The 21,521-nt window shown below is 37.7% G+C and overlaps 1 protein-coding gene across 3 annotated transcripts in view; it reads left to right on the top strand.

The window, feature by feature from the left end:
- Nucleotides 1–21,521, top strand: part of GUCY1B1 (guanylate cyclase 1 soluble subunit beta 1) — a 45,452-nt gene that overhangs the window by 10,215 nt on the left and 13,716 nt on the right. For all 3 annotated transcript variants that reach the window (XM_051619849.1, XM_051619850.1, XM_051619851.1), the window contains 5 exons: nucleotides 6,023–6,123; nucleotides 7,097–7,215; nucleotides 12,219–12,416; nucleotides 19,364–19,594; nucleotides 21,026–21,142. In XM_051619849.1, coding sequence (XP_051475809.1) covers nucleotides 6,023–6,123; nucleotides 7,097–7,215; nucleotides 12,219–12,416; nucleotides 19,364–19,594; nucleotides 21,026–21,142 — 766 coding nt within the window. The remainder of the gene's footprint in view (nucleotides 1–6,022; nucleotides 6,124–7,096; nucleotides 7,216–12,218; nucleotides 12,417–19,363; nucleotides 19,595–21,025; nucleotides 21,143–21,521) is intronic.

Consider the following 21,521-nt stretch of genomic DNA (forward strand, 5'->3'; position numbering starts at 1 on the left):
AACAAACAACTTAAAAAAACACTAAAAAAATTATTGCTGACTACAGAGACAGGATAACAAGTGCTACTTTGGGGTAATAAAAAAGTTCTGACAGCAGCAACCTTCTTCTTGATTATGATTTATTCAAATTCCCTTTAAGTGCTATCACCTGACTGCAAAACTACATTAAAATCCACTTTGTGCAGAATGGGTTGTATAAGTAAGGCCAACCTCACGTGGCATCTTGTCCAGCTTTGTCATTTGTAAAATCTCTGAAGATGGCAAAATAAATCCTTGCTACATCAAAACAGAGAAAATATTTCCTCTCTGTGAAAAAAAAAATAATATATATATGTATATATGCAGTCTGTGGGTTAAAAATCTACAGTGCAAGATCTGTTCTAATTTTAAGAGTGTTTTTTGTTGGTCTGGTTGTCCACATTCAACATTTCATCCATCTCTGTGAATTATTAACACTACCTTTGAACATTAATAGTGTGTTTTAATTACTAAACTGGTTTCACAATGGGAAAAGATTTTCAAAGGCCCATTGAACACATGTAGTATCACCTGTAACACTATTCCGTGCTGCTAGACCAACAGCAGTTTGGGAGGTGTTAGCATGGCTGATGGAGAAAAGGCTGCTTTCAGACTTGATCCTGCTTTGATCTACTCAGTAGGAATTTTTCCACTGATTTCAAGGTCAAACCTGTACGTGAAAAATGTCCTCGATAAAGCTGTTATTTTCCATGGTAAAATGGTTGAGGTTCTTTGTTTGGTTTTGTTTTGTTTTTTTTTTCCCAAGTAAACGTCCGCACATTAACCTGGATAATATAAACATTCTGGAGGAAAACAAAGGCATTTTAGAAAAGTCTGGGCTGGAATCTTTGTTTCCCACAATTTGAATAGCTCTCAGTAATCATTCAAAATTAGTCTAGGGTAAATAAAGAGGGCTGCCAGACCATAGCAGTTAGGACCGGCACAACAGAGGATGTAAGTTTTTAACCATGAGGTATTGCATCCCATGTGCTGACAACGGGAGCCAATTTGGGCAAGAGCATTAAAATAATGATGTTGGTTTTTTTTTAAGTTTTGGAAGTGAACTGCATGGGGAGCAAAGCACATTCTTCTTTTGTCTCTAGAAATGTAAATAAGACATTAATTGTAAATTCTGATCTAGTTGACTGAGGAGGTTTTTTGCAGGAAAGACCATACATAAAATTTGCTACTGTAGTGCTGCTGCTTCACAAAAGAATTAACCAAGGCTTGGAAATTTGTCAGATCTTGTTGGTTTTGGCTCATTTCCAGTCAAGCCCTTAAGAAAGCCACCAACATGTTATTGCTGTTAATGCCTTTGTGATCAAACACTGTGGTCTGCAGAAAACATTAGAGCTATGCTAATTTGCTCCCGTAATTTTATCTGGTCAAAAACTGGGAATAAAGAATGTAGCAAAACATTTCAAGGGAAATACCATAGTTTTTCATAAAGCTATAGATTTTTAAGTTTTCTATGAAATATGGTCAGCCAAATATATTTTGCATCTAAGGATGCCGTGTTATATTGCAGTTCTAATGGCAGCTCATGAACCACATGTCAGCCAGGAGAGGGAAGCTGTTCAGATGAGAACAGTTGCAGCCTTCTGGTCTTTTATAGTTCACATACTCAGGTTTTTAGCCTTACCTTTTTGTTCCTCACAGACAGGTTTGTTTTCATATATGGTACTCAAAGATTATGGAGTTAAAACCAGTTATGTCACACTGGAGAAATTACTTTGATGTTTTTTTTTGTTGTTTGCCAACCACAGCAGCTCTGCAAAGCTGACAAATCAGCCTCACTTTTAGTACTGGTTATAACAGTTTTCACAACACTATATTTCATCATGTCACCCTTGTTGTAGAACTAGTTCCTTGGTGTAAATGATAGATCAGGTAGGAATCAGATAATTAGGTGAGAAAATGGCAGCCATGAGGAAACAATTTAGGAATTGCCCATTCACCTGAATGAATATTTCCATTTCTTGTGTTTTCCTAGACTGCTGGTGGCCACATCACGGGCAGCTTCCCTGGTGTGATGCTGTGCTCTTTAAAACAAGTTTATTAGAGAACCTGCAGTTTTGTAGACTTGCTGAAGGAAAAGTGCCTCAGTGAAAATATGAGTATTTTCATATTGCATTGTCCATTTTGGAAAAGCTTACAGCATCATTTCACGATCACATGTAGTCTTAAGGCTAATCAAATATTTCAGAGAGAACAACTTTCAGGTTACTGGGAGGGAGGCAGAAGGGCTTCAGAAGCTGCAAACCCAGCTAGCTCACTGGAGGCAAGGGTGACTTCAGTGAACCTCCTATCCTGTCCTCAGCCACTCGGGCTGGCTGCATGTTGTTCTGTATACACAGCAACTTCAGTGATCAGGTAAAGAAGCAGACAGGGAAATCCATCCAGCAGAAAAATGAATATCTAACTGAATTATATTTCAGCTCAGCATCTAGCTAAATTATTTGGATGTACATGCACAACAAGGCATTAGAAGTATAGACAAGGAAATGTCCTGGAAAAAAAAAAAAAAAAAGAAAGAAATAAATTAGGGATTTTAATAATTTTCAAGCACAGGCTTTAAAAAGGCAGTTTATCTTTTGACATGGGTCTAGATCAGACATTGTCATGGAATTTGCCATTTTTCTAGGACAAGCAAAGAGATTTTTTGCCCATGTGGTTTTGAATGAGTAGTGTAATCTCCTGCAGGAGTAAATATTTAATCTGACAGATTTTATAGAAAAAAAATCCCCAAATGAGATAGTCTTTTGTTGGATCAAATATTTAAAAATATACTTATCTCGTTTTAAAATAAAAAGTAAAAACCGAAACATTATTTTTGTTGGGTTTGTTGTATGTTTTGTTTGGAGTACTAGCCTGCAGTACAAACACTGGATTATTTTCTTGCTGGAACACCCATCAAGACTGCTAATAATGAGAGAGAGAATGAAGCCTTAGAGCAGTGAGTTTCACCCCAGAAAATTATATCCAAGGAATACAGATGTAACTGCTGTTTAAACTATTTTTGTTTAAAGTATCAGCAAAGTTATGTTCATAGGAAATACATCCTAAAGGCTACAGAGTAGATGGCTGCTGAGTGATCAAAAAATCTAGAGAAAGCTGGAGAAAAAACAAAATAGCTAAAGTAATTTAAATGAAATAGGCATTGAAATAACCAGTAGTGATTTTAAGAAGTGGTGGCTCAGAAAAACTGAAAGCATTGAAGAAAAACTTTGACCAAACAAACTAAAGACAATTAAAATAAGAATAAATTAAATATGGCTTGGCACAGGGGAGAAAACAGGAAAAGCTCAGTCAGTGTAATTGGAAAGAAATGTCAGAAGTCATGAAAGAGATACCAGTCAATTTTTAATAGAGAAAATTCTCATACACAAAAACTGTGTCTTCTGGATTGTGCAAGTATGCAGTGTATTTGAGGATGTTCATTGCTTTTCCACATGTGTGTGTTATCCTTTGTGGTTTGGCTGAGATCAGAGAGGCTAAAAGAAAGCACACTATATATCAAAGATATGGGAAAGTTTGTTCTTCATTTGCAAACTTCCCTCCAAGCTGACTCTGACTTCCAGTTACATACAGTGTTACGGGAATCAAAGAATCAAGATGGTTTCCTTTTCTCATATTAATTTCAGTTCAGTTCTTAAGAAATGTAAACTCTACCTTCTTGTCTCTGACTGAACTTACATGCTTCAAGGCAATGTTTGCCACTGATAAGTCTAGCTCTTCATTTAGGAAAAGAAGAAACATGTGGCGTGGGAGCTGTTTTCAGAAATCAGTGAGAGCTGATACCCTGCAGGCTGAAGTTTTCAGAGAATGACTGGGGAAGAGCAACAAAAGTACTATTTTGGCGTATGAAATATACTGTTACTTCAAGTAATGAATGTATTATTGTAATTGATTATTCTAAAAAAAAGAATAATATTGTACTTTATCTTTTTGTGTCTCTGGGAACACACTTGCAGCCAGTTTTTTCCTCCTTCCTAGTGTCCATTTATTCATTCCTTTTGGGAAGTTCCCAAAGAGTTTAATAAAAAACCCCACAGCATTAAGTTTATTAATCTTTTTCATGCCACTGAATTTAGAACCATGTTCCTTTTATGTAGAATTATGTAGGATGTTTAGTTTCACCTCCCTTATAGCCTTGTCATACTACTCTGGGAAAATTGCTTAGCTTGTTTTTAGGTCATTATGCCCATTCACACAGTGAGCATAAAAATGTATATTAAAAATAGCAGCTGCAAGACTTCATTAAGTAGATATATTTTGTAAATATTAAAAAAATGTAATATAATTTTTGGTCACCAGTAAGGTTGAGCAAGATTAAAGGAAGATGAAGAAAAAAAAGAACATGGGCTCCAAGCTTCCATTGATAAGTGAACCGTTTGTCAAAAACTGATGATTACTAATTGGAGAGTTAAATGGAAAGTAATTTCACTTAGATCAATAGAATACTGTCATATAAGATTGGAATCAGATGTTATCAGGAGTACCATTTACCATCTAGCATTTTTTAGATGAGCAATAGTTCTTAATTTTCAGGCTTCTTGCCCTCTTTGAGTAACAGAAAATGTTTCTGTTTGTATCGCTGGATAATTCCACTACAACTGTAAATAGTATTGGAATTATTGAATTGTTGTGCAGGCATTATTATTTTTTATTATTTCATTTTTAAAATAAATTATGCCAGCTCTAGAAAATTAGAATCTAAGCTTCAAAACCTTTTGGTTTTAGTGACCACTTATCATGTTATGATGATGGAGACAAAGATTTGTACATAAAAGGGAATGTAGGCTTTTACATACTAGATTTAGAATCCACTTTTAATAGGTTTATAATTCCTCAGATGACTATTAAAATTTTAGAGCAGTTAGAATTATTTGCTCTTAAACTGTATGTTTCAGCCTAATTTTTTACTCGTGATTGGTTCTCTTTCATTTGTATGTTATAAAAATGATTATTCAAGTCCTGAGTTGAGAACTGTCTTGATTTGCATGACTTGTGCTTAGTTTTTTATAAAAAAACTACCTTATCATCTATTTTTTGTTGTTTTGTTGGGGTTTTTTTGTTGTTGTTCCTTTGTTTTCGCTTGGTTTGGTTTTAGAGTTTTTTTGTTGGGTTTTTTGTTTGTTTTTGGTTTTGGTGGTTTTGTGTGGGGGTTTGTTTTTTTGTGATTGTTTTGGTTGGGGTTTTTTTTGTTGTTTATTTCCTGATTCTAAGGCTTTTTCTGAACAACAACTCCCTGTACTAATTTTTTCTGGGGTGTGACATAAGCACATGTTAAGCACATGGGGTAAAACAAGGAGGAAGACAATTGTGGACCCTCCCTAGTAACTCACTTGTGTCAAATACAAATGCTCTTGGGAGGCACAATAGTTCTTTTCCTAGAGATATCAACTTGCTCTGGCTAAATGGTGACACTTCACTCATGAAGGACTGATGTGCAATGCAAGGAAAAGGCTTACAAAATCCTACTTTTTTATTTTTAATGGGCATGTGCAGAATTCTGAAGAAAAGGTATTTGATTAGGTACCTACATCTGTATTTTAGATTCCTCTTTGAAGATTTGTTGAAATGGTTGTTAAAAACATCCCATGCCTTTTGTAAATGAAGTGTAATAAAAATCGGAATGCAAACACTTGCTTAAAAAGTGTTTAAAGAGATTATTGGGTATTCCCCTATTTTAAAAAGCAAATTCTATTGTTATTAGTTCAGCAACTTCTTTGTGAGGCTCTGTTCAGAAAAACAGTGTTTACTTTCTCACACCTAATGATTGTTTTCAGAGCACACATGGTCTGAAGTATTTATATTTTACTGTAATGACTGCCATATGGAACAGATTTATTTATTTCCAGTTTTCATCTTAAGTAACTTCATAAAGTTAGACCATACTAACTTATTTTATTTAAAAGGCTAATACCAAGCAATTTAGAATTGATTTACCAATGTGTTACTCTTCCTTGATCAAAAAGATGTTGTTCTATTTTCTTTTTAGGAAGGAGGCACAGCTTGATGAAGAAGGACAGTTTCTTGTCAGAATAATTTATGATGATTCCAAAACCTATGATCTGGTTGCAGCTGCAAGCAAGGTCCTTAGTAAGTAATATGGAAATCTTCTTTGCCTATTCCTCACAGGAGAGATGAAGCCCTCAACAAAAATCCATGTAGCAAAGAGAAACAGGGTTTAGCGCAGAGGAAGTGCAAACTAGGGTATTGATCAAAGAGACTTTTTTTTTTAAGTCTTGGAAGAAAGGATTTAATTTTTTTTTTTTATCTAAGATACTGCTATTCCAAGTCATAGGTTCACCTTAAACTGCAGTAATACACCTCATCCACAGAGCATGGTCAGTGTTACAAGCAGTCATGAAGTAACAATAAACTGCAGTATCTTCCTTGTCAATATACCCAGGTTTCAACCTCAGCTGCAAGAGCAGCCCATGAATGAATCCTTGATCTCTCTACTTAACAAGCATGACATGTTACAGAAATGTTTGTGGGATGGGTGCATCTCATTTCACATCTGCCACTGTTCAGGGTCATGTTCCTTTTCAATCATTGCAGCTCTGGAATTTAAAAGGTAGAATTATGCCCATCAGCATTATTTTATCTGCAGACTCAAGTGCAGTATGAACTTGTTCTGGATCAGTAATAAGCCAAGAACCCCTAAGACTATGATGACTATAGTAGCTATATTGAATTGGAGCAGCTGATGTGGTTTCATGCAACTCTAAACCAGAAGTAACTCCCCTGAGGCAAGCACTACAGAGTTCCTTTATTTTCAGGTAGTGATGTCTTGTCTCTATCAAAGTCCAAAATGCTATATATGCATGAAATGCAAAATGTTGCAAAGTCATAATGGCAATTGGTAAATCCTAATAAAATTTCTGTATCGAATGCTCATTATTTGCCATATGGACTCTGAATCTTTTTTTCCTCATACTCTTTATCTACTGGATCTGAATAGAGTGTAGGCACTGTCTTTCTTACTTATGAATACAAGATTAATGTAGTAAGCAAAGTGCACAAAATGCAGTGTTTGGACTGAATAATATTTTCCTGTTTTAACTAGATCTAAATGCTGGGGAAATTCTCCAGATGTTTGGGAAGATGTTTTTTGTGTTTTGTCAAGAATCTGGTTACGATACAATTCTACGTGTCTTGGGCTCAAATGTCAGAGAGTTTTTGCAGGTAAGAATTTTGTACCAAGTTGTTTCAGACACCAGAGAGAAGTATGGTCTAGTCAACAGATCTGATTGAGATTTGGTGATGCAGGTTGTAGGGTATAATCTTCTTCCTTGGCATTTCCATTCAACAGAGCTTTGCACTGATCAGCACTTTTGACATTATTGTTCTTTTCCCCACTTGGTTAATGTATTATTCAGTTACCTGATAAAGTAATAAATTTCCCATAGCATCTTCAACGTTCAGTTTCATAAAAAAAAGGAATGAGAACGCAGGTAGACTGGGGTTACAGAGGCATTCATAAATTTGAGAAGTGGAATTCCAAAGGAAAATTTTGGGTAGGAGTTTTCATATATAACAAAAGTATGGAGTACAAGAGACATGAAAAACCCCACAAATTCAAATTGTCTGTGTGTGCTAAGTAAAAAGGCTTACTTTTTTTATATTTACAGAAAATGTGTTCTTCAGATTTGTAGGGTATTTCTTCTCCAAAGTTCTCTTTGACTAATTATAGATACATTATATACAGAGCTAGGGTTCATACAAAGCTTATCTCTAAGACGTTATCCTTCATCCATGAGGGTGGGATGTAACAGCAGTGTTTAAGTCAATTTGAGTGCTTTCCTAACTGCAGAACAGTGTGATACTGCACTGTAAACCAAAACGAAAATTATTCAGTATCATTGAAGAGATGTAGTGACTTCTCTCAAGTGTGATTTCTAAGTGTAGAAAAAATTAGCTTCCCTATTTTGTCACCTGAAAATTGTTCACTTCAAAAGAACACTTTGTACTTAAGATTCAAGATATAATCACTCTTGGAGGTAACTATGTGCTGTAATGAGTTTAAAAATACAGAGCTGATTCAGATTTCATAGGAGATTGTCCAAAAAACTGACTGTCAGATGTCTGTTGATTTTCAGTGGAAATTTAGCAGCCTCTTGTCAATTGCCTTCTTAACATCTCTCCAGCAGTAATAAGATAAAAGAGGAGGGTGCATTACTAGATTACTAGATTATTGGATTACTAGAATATTTACTTCTGTGTCTCACTACCTGCCCCAAAACCTGGATTGTTCCAGAGCATCCTAGGTGTAGTCAACCCAGATTTCTTGTAGAAATCCCATGGACTGTAATTGCTGGGCAGACAGACAGGCTATGCATATGCTCGAACATGTGCACACCAGGTGTGATCTGTATACCATTGCCTGTCTATGGCATGTGACATTCTTTATATTTCGTAGCTTCATTCCCAGGCTGCCGTCCAAGCAAGCCTTCAATAAATGCCATTTTTAAAGATGACTCGTGTACTGATGTTGCAGTTAGTGTTCAGCAAGAATAGGGGAGGAGGGAAAAAAAGGTATAGCTGGCCTTTTACTCCCATCACCTTGGGTACACATGGATGGGCCAGTTCTTCCCTACTCCTTTCCTTCGTCCCCTTTTCCGTATAGTATACTTCTCTTTTCATTCTTTACCATGTGTGATGATGAAAAGACTGGACAGATTTGTAGTGCACACCAAATGTCCATAAAAGCTTGAACAGCTTACATTTATATTCTTCTAATGACAGTATTTTAAGCTGCTTTGTTTGATTTTCAGTGTTAGCGGATGACATTTGCTATCATATATCTGTGTGTAAATTTTAAACAGGACTAATGTATTAGTAGCTCTGCCAGAAGTGTATTTTCTAGCTTTCATTATGATGGAAAATCAACGTTATCCGTGATTTATTATTTTTGCATCTTCCAGCAGTCAGATTAGGTCAGGAAACCAATTTAATTGCAGCAAAATAAATGTGAGGGCACTAATTCCTCTTTTATAATAGTTACCAGATGCTCTGTATCACATGGAGCAGAAGAGCATTTGTTGTTTTTTCATGTGCCAATCACAACTCTTGTTTTTTGACAGGCCAGGATCTGCCTGATTTAGTATCACTGCTTGTTCTTGCTTGGACACCCCTTTGTGTTTCACCATGGAGCTGATCACTGCCATCCAAAGCTCTGGAATTAGTGTCTCTGATCCCAGCACAATGTCCATGGCAAACATCTGAGCAGTCTAGGAGCCAGTGATTCAGGGAGAGAGCTTAACCTGTTATTATCCATACCCGACTGCACCTCAGGTCCACAGCAGGTGAACAAACTAGGAAAAAAAAAAAGACACAGTTGTTCTTCCAGAAGCTGTAGTATCAATTCAGAATGGATCAAACACGACCAAAAATAGGAGTGGGTGTGGCAATGACAATGTCTAAATGACAGGGTCTGGGAGTGATTGCATCTTGTTGGTCTGGAAGCACATTTCTACTTCTTGACTATGTTGTTGTAAGGTTCTGAATACCATAAGCTCTTTGCTCACTCCATAATCAGTATACATAGGAAGAAAAGACACAGTAGGGTCTGAAAAGCAGCTGCCATACATCCTGGGCAAGTCCTTCACTCTGAATGATTAGAGAGTAAAGACTGAGGGTGATAACACATGGACTCACCTGTGACACTGCTTGAATGAAGTCAGTAATGTGGTGGTAGGGTAGCAAAGTGGTCCTGTAGAATGGGGCTACTACCATTTGTTAGCAATACTTGTGCAGGTAATGATTATATTAATTATACTTAACTGGTAATAATTAGACAATCACCTTATAAAAATTCTGTTCTTGACACTGGCCATTTCCCGTAACAAACTTATTTTGAAATTTTTCAGATGTTGATGACTGTGTAACTGGAAGATTATTGTCTTTTCCCATGTATCTCCTTAAGAATTTTTTCCCCAAAGGTCAATATATCCCAGCTGTTTCTGAGGCATGTGTACTGAAAGAGCAGTTCTGCCCCCAGTAAAGGAGATTGTGGGACGCTCTCTTGGAGCCAATCAGCTCTCTTGCTCTTCTCATCCACACTGTTTTGAAGCAGTCTCTTCCAAATTTCAGTGTCTTGAACCCAGCAAAGTTCTTACAGAATTTGCCTTCAAGAGTTATACTTTTTTGCAATTGAATGTCCACTAGCAGCTGGAATGAAATGACCCCCAGATTGTTGCTTTTCCAAGTTTCAATTTGGAGGTGTTGACATAGCAACAAAAACATGAATTTGAAACAAACTAAAAAACTGAAAGAGACTGCATGCATCCTACCAAATTCATTTCTATGAGTCTCATTTCCTTTGGAGGCCTCCCAGGAGAAGAGGCAGCTGTTTGAGCACTTCACAGCTCACATGAAGTCAAAAGTATGTTTTTACAAATTTGATGATCGACAGATGCTCATGAAAGGTGTAGAGTGGCCTGGACAGCACACTGGAAATATTTTCACCTTAATTCTCCTTTTGTTGGCAGAAAGCAGTATGAAAAACCTCGTGCCAGCAGTTACCTGAGGGACTGGGAGAACAACATTTAAAATATGAAATCTAGTGTTTGGTTTTAGAGCATGTAGAGAGAGAGACAGTGTGGGTCCTTGTGGACAAGACCTCTGGGACCTGCATTTCCCAGTTTTTCTTCGGTTGTTGGGTTAAAATGCTAAAGAGGCTTGAAGTAGGTAATGGCTTCCCAGGTTCACACAATCTACCAACTGCAAGATTCTTAATCACATAATGATGCAGTGGTAATTAACATCAGGCTTTATTAAAATATTTGGCATTTCAGTCAAAAGAGAACAGAAAGAGGAGAGCAGTCTTCTAGTACCTGAAGGGGGCCTACAGGAAAGCTGAGGAGGGGCTTTTCACCAGAGAGTAATGATTTTAAACTGAAGAGGGTAGGTTTAGGTTAGACATCAGGAAGAAATTCTTCACCATGAGAGTGGTAAGATACTGGAATAGGTTGCCCAGGGAGGTTGTGGAAGCCCCCTCCCTGGAGGTGCTTAAGGCCAGGTTGGATGAGGCTTTGTGCGGCCTGGTCTAGTGTGAGGTGTCCCTGCTCATAGCAAAGAGCTTGGAACCTGATGATCTTTAAGGTCCCTTCAACCTTAACTATTCTATGCAGTAATGTTCTGGATGTAAGATGTGAAGGAGTTGTATGAATTTTACAGCAAAGATAGATAATTATGTGGGTTGCAGCACTACCCAGCAAGGTTGCTTTAGGTTGGTCTTCCTGTGTTAAATACACAGTAAACAGTAATCTGGAGCCTTGATAACTGCTTCATAATCAAAGTCAGTGTTGTGTTCTAAGTGTGATTTTGATCTCATTGTTCTCTCTAATGTCCTTATTAGATACGCCTATCAATTTATCATTTACCTTTCCTCTCCACATAGCAACTTGTCTGGTCAAAATTTAAAGTTAAATATACAAGATGTCCAGGACATCAGCTGGAAAAATAGACTTCCTTTTCTTGAATAACCTGTTCTGAAACATTGCAGCAGCTGTGATATATTCTATGTATTCTTTGGATTTTTTTTCTATTAATCTCAAAGAAAGTATGTATTTGATGACTGTGTAACTGGAAGATTATAATCTTTTTCCCATGTATCTCCTTAAGAATGATACATCTTGCTACTAACTTTATTTGGCCTGAGTTTGTCAGGACCTGTAAACTTGAGTTGACTCTTAAGATGTCAGAAATAGCCTGTTTCATTGAGAATAAGGAAAAATATTCATATCTATTCAGACTTGTGTATTTGTATCTGACACCTAAGTTCACATCTGAAGAGAAGACTATAGGGACTAGAATTTGGAAGAATTTGGGAGGGATGAAAATGGATGAGGCACTGGATAGAGAAAAATACATAAGATCTTTAATCACTGGAGTGACAATCATTGGAAAATATGGCATAGTGAAGCATGAATTCTTACTATCTGGAGTAATTTTTAATAGTGCTGATTTTTAGGCCATTCATTGTCCAAGTATTGCCACAGTAGATGGAAAGAACATCATGAGCTACTTGAAAAGTCTGCTATCAGGAGAGTTCTACAAATAATAAGGCAAACGCACAGGGAGTATGAGCCACAGGAGAAAGGACATGTTCTGATCAGTCAGAATATGTACATACTTTCTTCAGAACTAAGAAAGTGAATGATAATGTCTTTAATTTCTTCTTCCAGAACCTGGATGCTTTGCATGACCACCTTGCTACTATTTACCCAGGAATGCGAGCCCCTTCCTTTAGATGCACTGATGCGGAGAAGGGGAAGGGTCTCATTCTGCATTACTATTCGGAAAGAGAAGGTCTCCAGGATATTGTCATTGGAATAATCAAAACAGTAGCTCAACAGATCCATGGTACAGAAATTGATATGAAGGTAATGTCTGAAGGGATGTATACACTGGAAGTTTATATCAGTAGGACAAAATCAAGAAAAACAGAAGTGAAGTTATGGTAAGAGTCATTGTTGCTGTCCTCTGTGAAGGAGGGAACAGTTCAGAGCAATATCCCCTTATTTAAAGGGGTTGACGTGTAGAAACTAGGTACTGGGTTATCTGGGGTGCTTTTTTCCCTCTTTTTTTTATATTTGACATATATTTCTTGCTATCTACTGTGTTCTGTGAGAACATGGACGTTTTGTCTCTGTTTCCTAGATTCTTCATCTATGTGCTAACTGCAAGGCTGATGTGTGTTGATGAGGCCAGGCTGGTGAGCAGTTTTTTCCTCCCAGCCTGCATGCCAGGTCCTTCCCAGAACCAAGATGTGATTGTGAGTCTTACACTACCACTGTGGGAGCATGGCTGGAAATAAACCTACAGTGCTGGAAGTTGAAAAATGTTGCTCAGTCACAGATTTTACATGATGCTATGTGTGCTAAAGGGAACAGGGCAAAGAGGCTTCTGCTTTGTGTCCATACACAGCAGCAGAAAGATTTAATTGATTGAGCCTTGCATATATAATGGTGTAAAATCAGAGCTTGATCCAAGGTGTAGATATATGTGGGGAAAAAAAGAAAGTAAAAGGTTTCTGCTGTTAGAAATATTGCAACTGACACAGAATACTTTTAATCAAGTAGAAAATAATCTAAGCAGGTACAGCAAGTGTTCTTTTTTTCTTTTTCTTTTTTCTTTTTTTTTTAACTAGTTCCTAGTCATATTACATTATTAGCAAGTTTCATTGTGTACTGTTCCAGTGTCATGAGTGCATCACAAAAACACAGTCTTGCTCAGGTAAGAGATTTGCAGGGAACCCCATGACAAATGTGTTTGTACTGCTGTATCTTAGTGTTTGCTTTTTAGGTTTCCTGTTACAAGCTAGCTTAGGTTTATAGTGAATGGCTAGTTCTGTGATGGTGATACACTTGATGTCCTTGTTTAGATTCTACTTTGTAGAAATCCGTAGTTCAAACTTCTACAGCAGATGTTAGTAATCAGATACGGAAGGATGCAACAGAATCAAAACAATTCTTTTCTTAGGTCCCTGTTTATTCAGAGTGTTGAGACAGACAAGGAGGACCATGCTGGAAAGTTGGCTGCAAAACTGCTGAAGCTGTTGCTTGACAAGCACTTCTGTTGGTATCACAGGCAGTTTACACAGTCCCCCTTCTTTTACTTCTCAAGCTTGGTCCTACAACAGCTTTTCAGCTGTGTCCCTCCAGCTGTTGTGAAGCTATAAAATAAACTAGACTGAGGAAATTAACTGGCTTCAAAATAAAAGGTTTTTGTTGGGTTATTTTTACCCACATTTGTGCCTTTATGCGCTTTGGTGTTCTGTTTAGAGGAGTTCTGCCAGCATAGTCAAAGGTTCATGCAGAGACAAAAGTGATCAGTGGGGCAGAGGAGATATGTGGGTTGTGCAAAGCAGCTACCACAAGAAACTTTTGATAAACTGTGTCCTCAGTCTGAATGTTACTTTGTTGAAAAGATTGTTTTGGACAATACTGATATCCATCTAGGACTTCTCACAAATAACATATGTTCCAAAGAGGTTTAGATATTGATTCTAAATTTACTTATTATTTTCATTTGACTTTGTTAGGCTTTTCTGGACATTTTCTTGTTGTACTATAATTAAATAGAAATGCAATAGTATTGGTGAAACCTATTGTAAGTGACCACCAAGTTTAACCTAAATCAAAACTATTCTTCCAGACCATCTGGCCCAAAAACACATAGGTGCCTAAAAGAGAGTATTGCCTCTAACCTGAAGAAAGTATATATTGTCTGTATTTTATTTTGTCTGTTACCCTGTTTTTTCCCTGTGTTCCTATTCAAAAGTCATGTGACTTTCGACCCTGAACTTTTTCTTATCTCTGCTAGTTAATAAAGCCTAGCTTTTGACACCTTAAATGACATGAAATAGTGGTTTATTCCACAGGTATTCACAGACTTCAGTGGTAGATAAGCAGAGAATAATCAGCTACTTTTTTCTGTGAGGCGGGAGTGCCAAAATTTGTGGCTTATCCACACAAACAATGCAAGTTTCCCTCTACTACTCCACAGGTCAACTATTAATCATAAATGGTACAGAGTGAGGGTTTTAAAGCAGAATAAGCCTGCCATTGTGCAACCCACCTACTTTTACACTGTGCCTCTGTGCCCAGCAAGATTATGGAACATATAGTCTTGGAAGCTATGGTAAGGCACATGGAAAATAACAAGGTGATTAGTGACAGCCAACATGGGTTTCACTAGGGGCAAATCATGCCTGACAAATTTGTTGGCCTTCTCTGATGGGGTTACAGTGTTGGTGGATAAGGGAAGAGCAACTGATGTAATCTACCTGGATTTGTGCAAAGTATTTGACACTGTTCTGCATGACATCCTGGTCTCTAAATTGGAGAGACATGGACTTATTGGATGGCCCACTTGGTGGATAAGAAATTGACTGGATGGTTGCACTCAAATAGTTGCAGTCAACAGCTCAACGTCCAGTGACAAATGGTGTGACTCAGGGGTTGGTACTGTTGGCAGCTTGGATGGTGGATTGAGTGCACCCTCAGCAAGACTGCTGATGACACTAAGCTGTGTGGTGCAGTCGATACAGTGGAGCTGATACAAGGGAGGCTATCCAGAGGGACCTTAACAGGCTTGAGGCTTGCCCATGCAAACCACATGAAGTTCAATAAGGCCAGGTGCAAGGTCTTCCACATCCTAAGCAATCCTAAGCACAAATGCAGGCTGGGTGGAGAATGGATTGACAACAGTCCTAAAGAGAAGGACTTGGGTTGTTGGTTGATGAGAAGCTCGACCTGAGCTGGCAGAGTGTCCTTGCAGCCCAGAAAGCCAACCAAATCCTGAGCTGCATCAAAAGGAGTATGGCAAGCAGGTCAAGGACAGTGACTCTTCCCCTCTCCTCTGCTCTTTGAGACCCCACCTGAAGTACTGTGTCCAGTTCTGGAGCCCTCAACATAAGAAGGTCATGGAGCTTTTGTAGATGTTCAGAGGGCTGGAGCAGCTCTCCTCTGAAGGCAGGCCAAGAGAGTTGGGGTTGTTCAGCCTGGAGAAGAGAAGGCTCTGGGGAGACCTCATGTTGGCCTTCCAGTACCTGAAGGGGGCCTGCAGGAAAGCCGGGAAGGAACTTTTTATGAGGGCATGTAGTGATAAGACAAGGGCTAATGGTTTCAAACTGAAAGAGAGGAGATTTAGGTTAGACATCAGGAAGAATTTCATTAGTGTGAGGGTGGTGAGACACTGGAACAGGTTGCCCATGGAAGTTATGGAAGCCCTTTCCTTGGAAGTGTTCCAGGCCAGGTTGTATGGGGCTTTGAGCAACCTGATCTAATGGGAGGTGTCCCTGTCCATGCAGGGGGTTTGGAACTAGATGATCTTTATGATCTCTTCTAAACCAAACCATTCTGTGATTCTGTGATTCTACTATATACATGTTCTTCTCACATGTATTAGGGCTTTCTTTTTCCAGAATGGTGTCCTTCAGGAAATAATACTTTTCTTTTAACATCAAAGGAATGTATGTGCTGAAGGGAAGAAAGGTCTCAGTTTGTCTCTGTTAAACTCTGTTAGCATTGAGAGGAGGCAATTGGTTTTGAACTTGGATTCACAATTCTGGTTGAACAGTTCAGGAAAGCCGAGGTTGACATTAACTGATTATTTAGGTCAAATCCAGTTTGCCTTATATTCTCCAATATGGCAATCCATTTTTAGCTATATAGAGCTAAGACTATATAATTTTTGCAGCAGAATATTTAATTCTGCCAGTCTCAGTGTGAGAACTAAAAATCTTCATGGTGCTGGTGACTAGCTTTGGTATGAGATCTCTGTTAGCAGCTTTCTGGCTATGCCTTCTTTTGCTTCACTTGTCAGAGGTTGTTTGTTTATAAAGGAGGATGATCTGTGAAGGTAAAGTCAGAACAGAGATTCCTTCAAAGATAAAAATGAGACAGGTCAATGAAGAATGTTGCAGAGTCCTACAAAGCCTAAACATCTGTATGAGAACAGATCCCTCTGTAAGTACACCCTTTCCTTCCCCATGCTGAGATACAAGAGTATCTTGGGGACATGCTCATATCTGTAGAATTTAGATTTTTTTTGTAGATCTCTCTGTGAAAGTTTAACAGCACATTTGTTATATGTGCTGAATCACAGTGGTACTGCTTGATTTAATATCTTTTGTGAGGCTCACCAAATATGTTAAAGCACAAAGTGATTTTAAACCAACTGTTCTCTGAATTGCCATTCCCTGGAATTGTGATGAGTTTTCACTGGGCTAAGCAAGGAGAAACTCCAAAGATACATCTTCTGGAAGTCACAGGCAGTTTAGTAGTTAGATGTTATATGTTCTCTTTGAAACCAGGAGAGTGATTTTTCCCTTCAGATTTTAACTGCAGTTACTATGGTGATGGAGCTCTTAGACATGATGAACTCATGTCACTTCACCAGCTAAGGCTGCCGGGAGAGGAAGAATTAGACTTGATTCCTGGTTTTGTTGCTTCTATCACTGGACTTTCATTTGTCAAGCATTTATCAGAGGCTTCTTCAACAACATTTAAATGATACTGAAATTCTGTGGCTTGCAAACTTTGCTTGCAGAATAAAACAGTAAGTAACTTCTATTCTAGACAAGCTTACTGCAGAGTATCTAGGGCAGGTCTTTACGCCAGATAAGTATTTGGCCAGTTAGGTTGGATGTGTAGGTATGAGGGTGAAAGAACAGAATTTAACAAACTATGTTAATGGTCAGAAGTGCTCATTTTAAATTTGCTGACAACGTGGATGAAATAATGAGATAGGAAGATTAGACAGCGCATAAATGATGTGAGCGGAAAAGACATAATGAAATTACATATCGAAGAGGGAGTTATTTAAGGATTAATCAGTATCTTGCTTAGCCTGGAGAGGGATATTGTAGGGATTGTAGCTTCTGTTAATAAGGGTCTGTGCATGGATGACCAGAATCAAATTCAGTAAACCAGCCATATCCACAGCGTATCGTGTTTACCAGGAGTGCACAGCTGGTGTTGTGCCTGTCTTGTAGATCTGACGCATTTCCATGTGCTTGGCTTATTGTTCACTGGCTGCATTAATGTGATACACTCGTACAGCAAGCATTTCTAGATGCCCTGGAGCCTGGTCAAAACTAGTGTTGCAAACAAACTTGGAAGGTGGCTGGGGAACTGGCAGCTTTGCACTGTTACTGACACAGTTGTAATCTATGAATGTTAGGAAAAGAGCAAGTGCAGCTCCTTGAAGTAAGATCCAAGACTGGAAATGATTGGGAAACATAGATAGTTCTAGTGATAATTCCACACAATTTGAGAATGGTTACTGTGTATAAACTCAGCTATCCTAGGACACAATAATAGAAATAATAAAATAAAACAAAACCTGTAGGAGTGTGTATGAGTTACAGAAAGTAAGAACTAAGACTGCAACTGCATTCTGTCAGTCCTCAGTATGGCCACAGTCTCTTGCAATCTCAGGGATAATGATTTGAAAGAAGAGGAAGACATGGAGAGCCTTTAAACTGAATTGAGAGGAAAACTGTTTCCATCTAGTGTGTTCTGTTTTCATAGACAAACCTCCAAAAAAAAAAAAGTCCTCCAAAAAAGCCTCTCTTTCCTTTAAATGAATAGTCAAATAGGAGATCAAGGAACTCTTATCAAATTAAGCATAATTTAGCAATAAAATATTGTTTTGTTGTCTTACTTCTCCTCCACAACTGCCAGCCAAACTAGCTGATCAGCTGGGGAGTGCTGATTCCTTTATTTGTTCCTATAAAAATGGAGAAGTGTAACTAACTAAACATCTTAGGGATCAAATGCAGTGTTTGTGCGTATCTGTTCTGTTCTCATATTGTAACTATTAACCCCTGTGGCTAGACTGTGTTTAAAGGGCAGAACCAGGATGCATTAGAGATTTTAAGAAATCTTTGTTTGCTTTAGTGGCTTTAGGATCAGACTCTACATATGAAAGTAGAATCAAGTGCAACATGTTCCAGAAAGTTGCCTCTAAACAATACTGTGTTGTTCTGTTCCAGTCATTAAATCTAATTAGGCTTGAGAAGAGGTGAATTTGGCCTCTCAAGGTAAATTATGTTATTCTATTTGTTATTAGTTTTAATTATACTGGAATACGAGACTCTCACTGCATACAAAGTAATCCCTATTAATTCCATATTTTTTACTAACTTTGAGTAAAATTGCTAAAGTGTGAAATACTATATTGAAGATTTGCAGTTCAGCCAAGGTAGATTATTCTGGTTTTGCTATTATTTTATTTAGTACAGAATCCAGCTTGTAGAAGACTGTGATTGCTTTTAGTTTTATCTGTTGGTCCTGACCTTGCAGGCATCACTGCTTGAGTGTGTAAGGATTCAAACATCTGGTTCATTTACCTTTCTTCTGGCTGACTGTGACATGCCCATCCTCTGGTCAGCACTATTTGCTGCTTGATTATAGACTTTGCAAACAGCTTTCATCAAAATAAGGATTTGAGTGGTCTGTGTAATTCAAGACTTGCCACATATTCATTCAAGGGGAGGGGAGAGTCCTGTTTTCTGGCACATACCAGTAAAAGCAAGCACACTCTGAGCCTTGACACCTGATTTCAGTATCTGCATTTCACATGATCTTCAGTATGTTGTTCATGCAAAAAGCAACTGTGGCTAAACAAAGGCATAATCATTCACCTGTTATAAAGACTCCCTTAAATCAGGAATACTTATTTGAATATATTTTTCCAGTTGGAAATATAACTCTTGAGTTCATCTTTCTGCTCTAAATGTATTCCTGTCTTCGTAGTAGCATTCCTGTTATTAGCAAGTAGCAGTTTTCAGTATTTCATTTTTTCCTTAATTTTTTTCTAGGTTATTCAACACAGAAATGAGGAATGTGACCACATCCAGTTTTTAATTGAAGAGAAGGAGTCTAAAGAAGAGGACTACTATGAAGACCTTGACAGATTTGAAGAAAATGGTACCCAGGAGTCTCGCATCAGTCCCTATACTTTCTGCAAGGCCTTTCCTTTCCACATAATATTTGACAGAGATCTGGTGGTCACACAGTGTGGCAATGCTATATACAGAGTCCTTCCACAGGTTAGATGATTTTCATGCATAAGTAGTCATAGAGATTCCTGATGCTTGATGCTTCATAGGTTTACTATAAAGATTAATTAAATAGATTTAGGATTGTCTGTCTAAATAGCATTCCTGTGTAACTATTAATATTTACTACATTGTGCTCTTCTTGTTTGAAAAATGACTGTGAAAATACCCTAATTCTGTTCCATATGATCATGTCCATGTGCATTAAGAGAGTAAGCTTGAGCAGAGAAATCCTGATCACCCCCACAATAAAGATGCTAGCTTGATACCCTGATTCTTTATTGTAGCTCAGTCCGAGATACATTTGCTGTGAAAGTGGCAGATAACTCTTTAAGATGCATGTCATTCAGTTGGTGCAACTTGGCCTGGGGTTCAGGAAAGGGTCTTGCCCATACTATACCATATAGTGTAGCAGCAGGTACACAGTCTATATATACTACTTGACACTCATGCCTTCAAGTATTAAAAATGTCAGATGCACAATAACTGAGGAGCAGAATAACAGAATTGTGGTATACTTTCCTGGCTTGTGCATCAAAAGCATCGGTATTAACTAAGATGAGCTAAACTACATTTGTGATATATGTATGTGTGTGTTCTGAACTGAATGCAACTGTTGCAATTTCCTCTCGTTATTTAAAGTAAAAGAATACTCAGAGTTCCACTGAATCTTACATGTTCTGTCTATGAATAGGATACCTCAGTTCTTGCCTGAAAGAACTGACAATGTTTCTAAAAATAAGCAACAGGTAAAAGCAGTACTATTAAAGAAGCAAAAAATAAGAGAATTAAAATATTAAATGATCTTTACAATTATGTAGGCTAATGTTGCACATACTTTGTTATTACTGAATCACTGACATACTTTTAAAATGCAATTTTATGTTAATTGGTTATTCCTGCAGTTTGGTTTTGGTAATTTCTGTCTGGATTTTGCAGAAGGATTTGAAAGAGCTTTTTAAGTAGCTCTGCCAGATTTTTCCCAAGGGCATTCGCTGAACTGCTATAACTAACTTTTGAGTACTGAGGATGGCTATCAGAATCTTTATTAGCAGAGTTAATGCTTTTGAGTACATAGCATACTGAAAAGGGGGTTTGAAGGAGGTCACTTAGGGGGAAATACTGGAAAGATTTCTCTACTGTAGAGTGGGAACAGTTTGACAGATAACAAACGTGATAATCTATTGATTTCAGAAAGTCAGCTTGCAGACTGGAACTGCACTTTGAAATCACTGTACTTTTGATGTAAAATCCTTAATTTAAAAACCTTGTATTTTAATGGAGAAATGTATAATGTATATATTATTTTCTATTCAATATTGTCATCTAAGCAAACAAAATGTAACTTTTCCATCTATATTTGCATTATAAAACATAACAAGTGTATTTATTTATTTGCTTGTTTCTTTGTTTTTATTCTAGCTGCAGCCAGGAAATTGCAGTCTGTTGTCAGTTTTCTCCTTGGTCCGGCCTCATATTGATATTAGTTTCCATGGAATCCTTTCACATATCAATACAGTCTTTGTACTGAGGACCAAGGTAACTAAAGAATATTCACCTGGCTTTGCTTTAAGTATGCATGCTTTGTAGAGATAAGAAGAAGTGCTGAAAGCTCAGAAATCTTCAGAGAAAATTCTTTGCACAGTAGGATGCCAAATCCCATTGGAGTCTTGAGCCAAGAAAAGGTTACAGGTGTGAATTCATGTGTAGCTGTAAAGTAAAATGCTTTCTAGGAATGGTGAAATACATACACTTTGTGACTGATGCTTTCTTTGCAAGGGGCCAACCTATTATATGGCATTGTACCAAAGTAAATGTAGGAAGGCAATTGCATTTACTTTTACTTCATAAAAATATGAGAGACAAATATGAAATGTGTTCAGACTTGGGCCCATACGTTCATACAAAGACACAGTGT

The sequence above is a fragment of the Apus apus genome, chromosome 4, assembly GCF_020740795.1.
Source record: "Apus apus isolate bApuApu2 chromosome 4, bApuApu2.pri.cur, whole genome shotgun sequence".
In the NCBI taxonomy this organism is placed as follows: Eukaryota; Metazoa; Chordata; class Aves; order Apodiformes; family Apodidae; genus Apus; species Apus apus.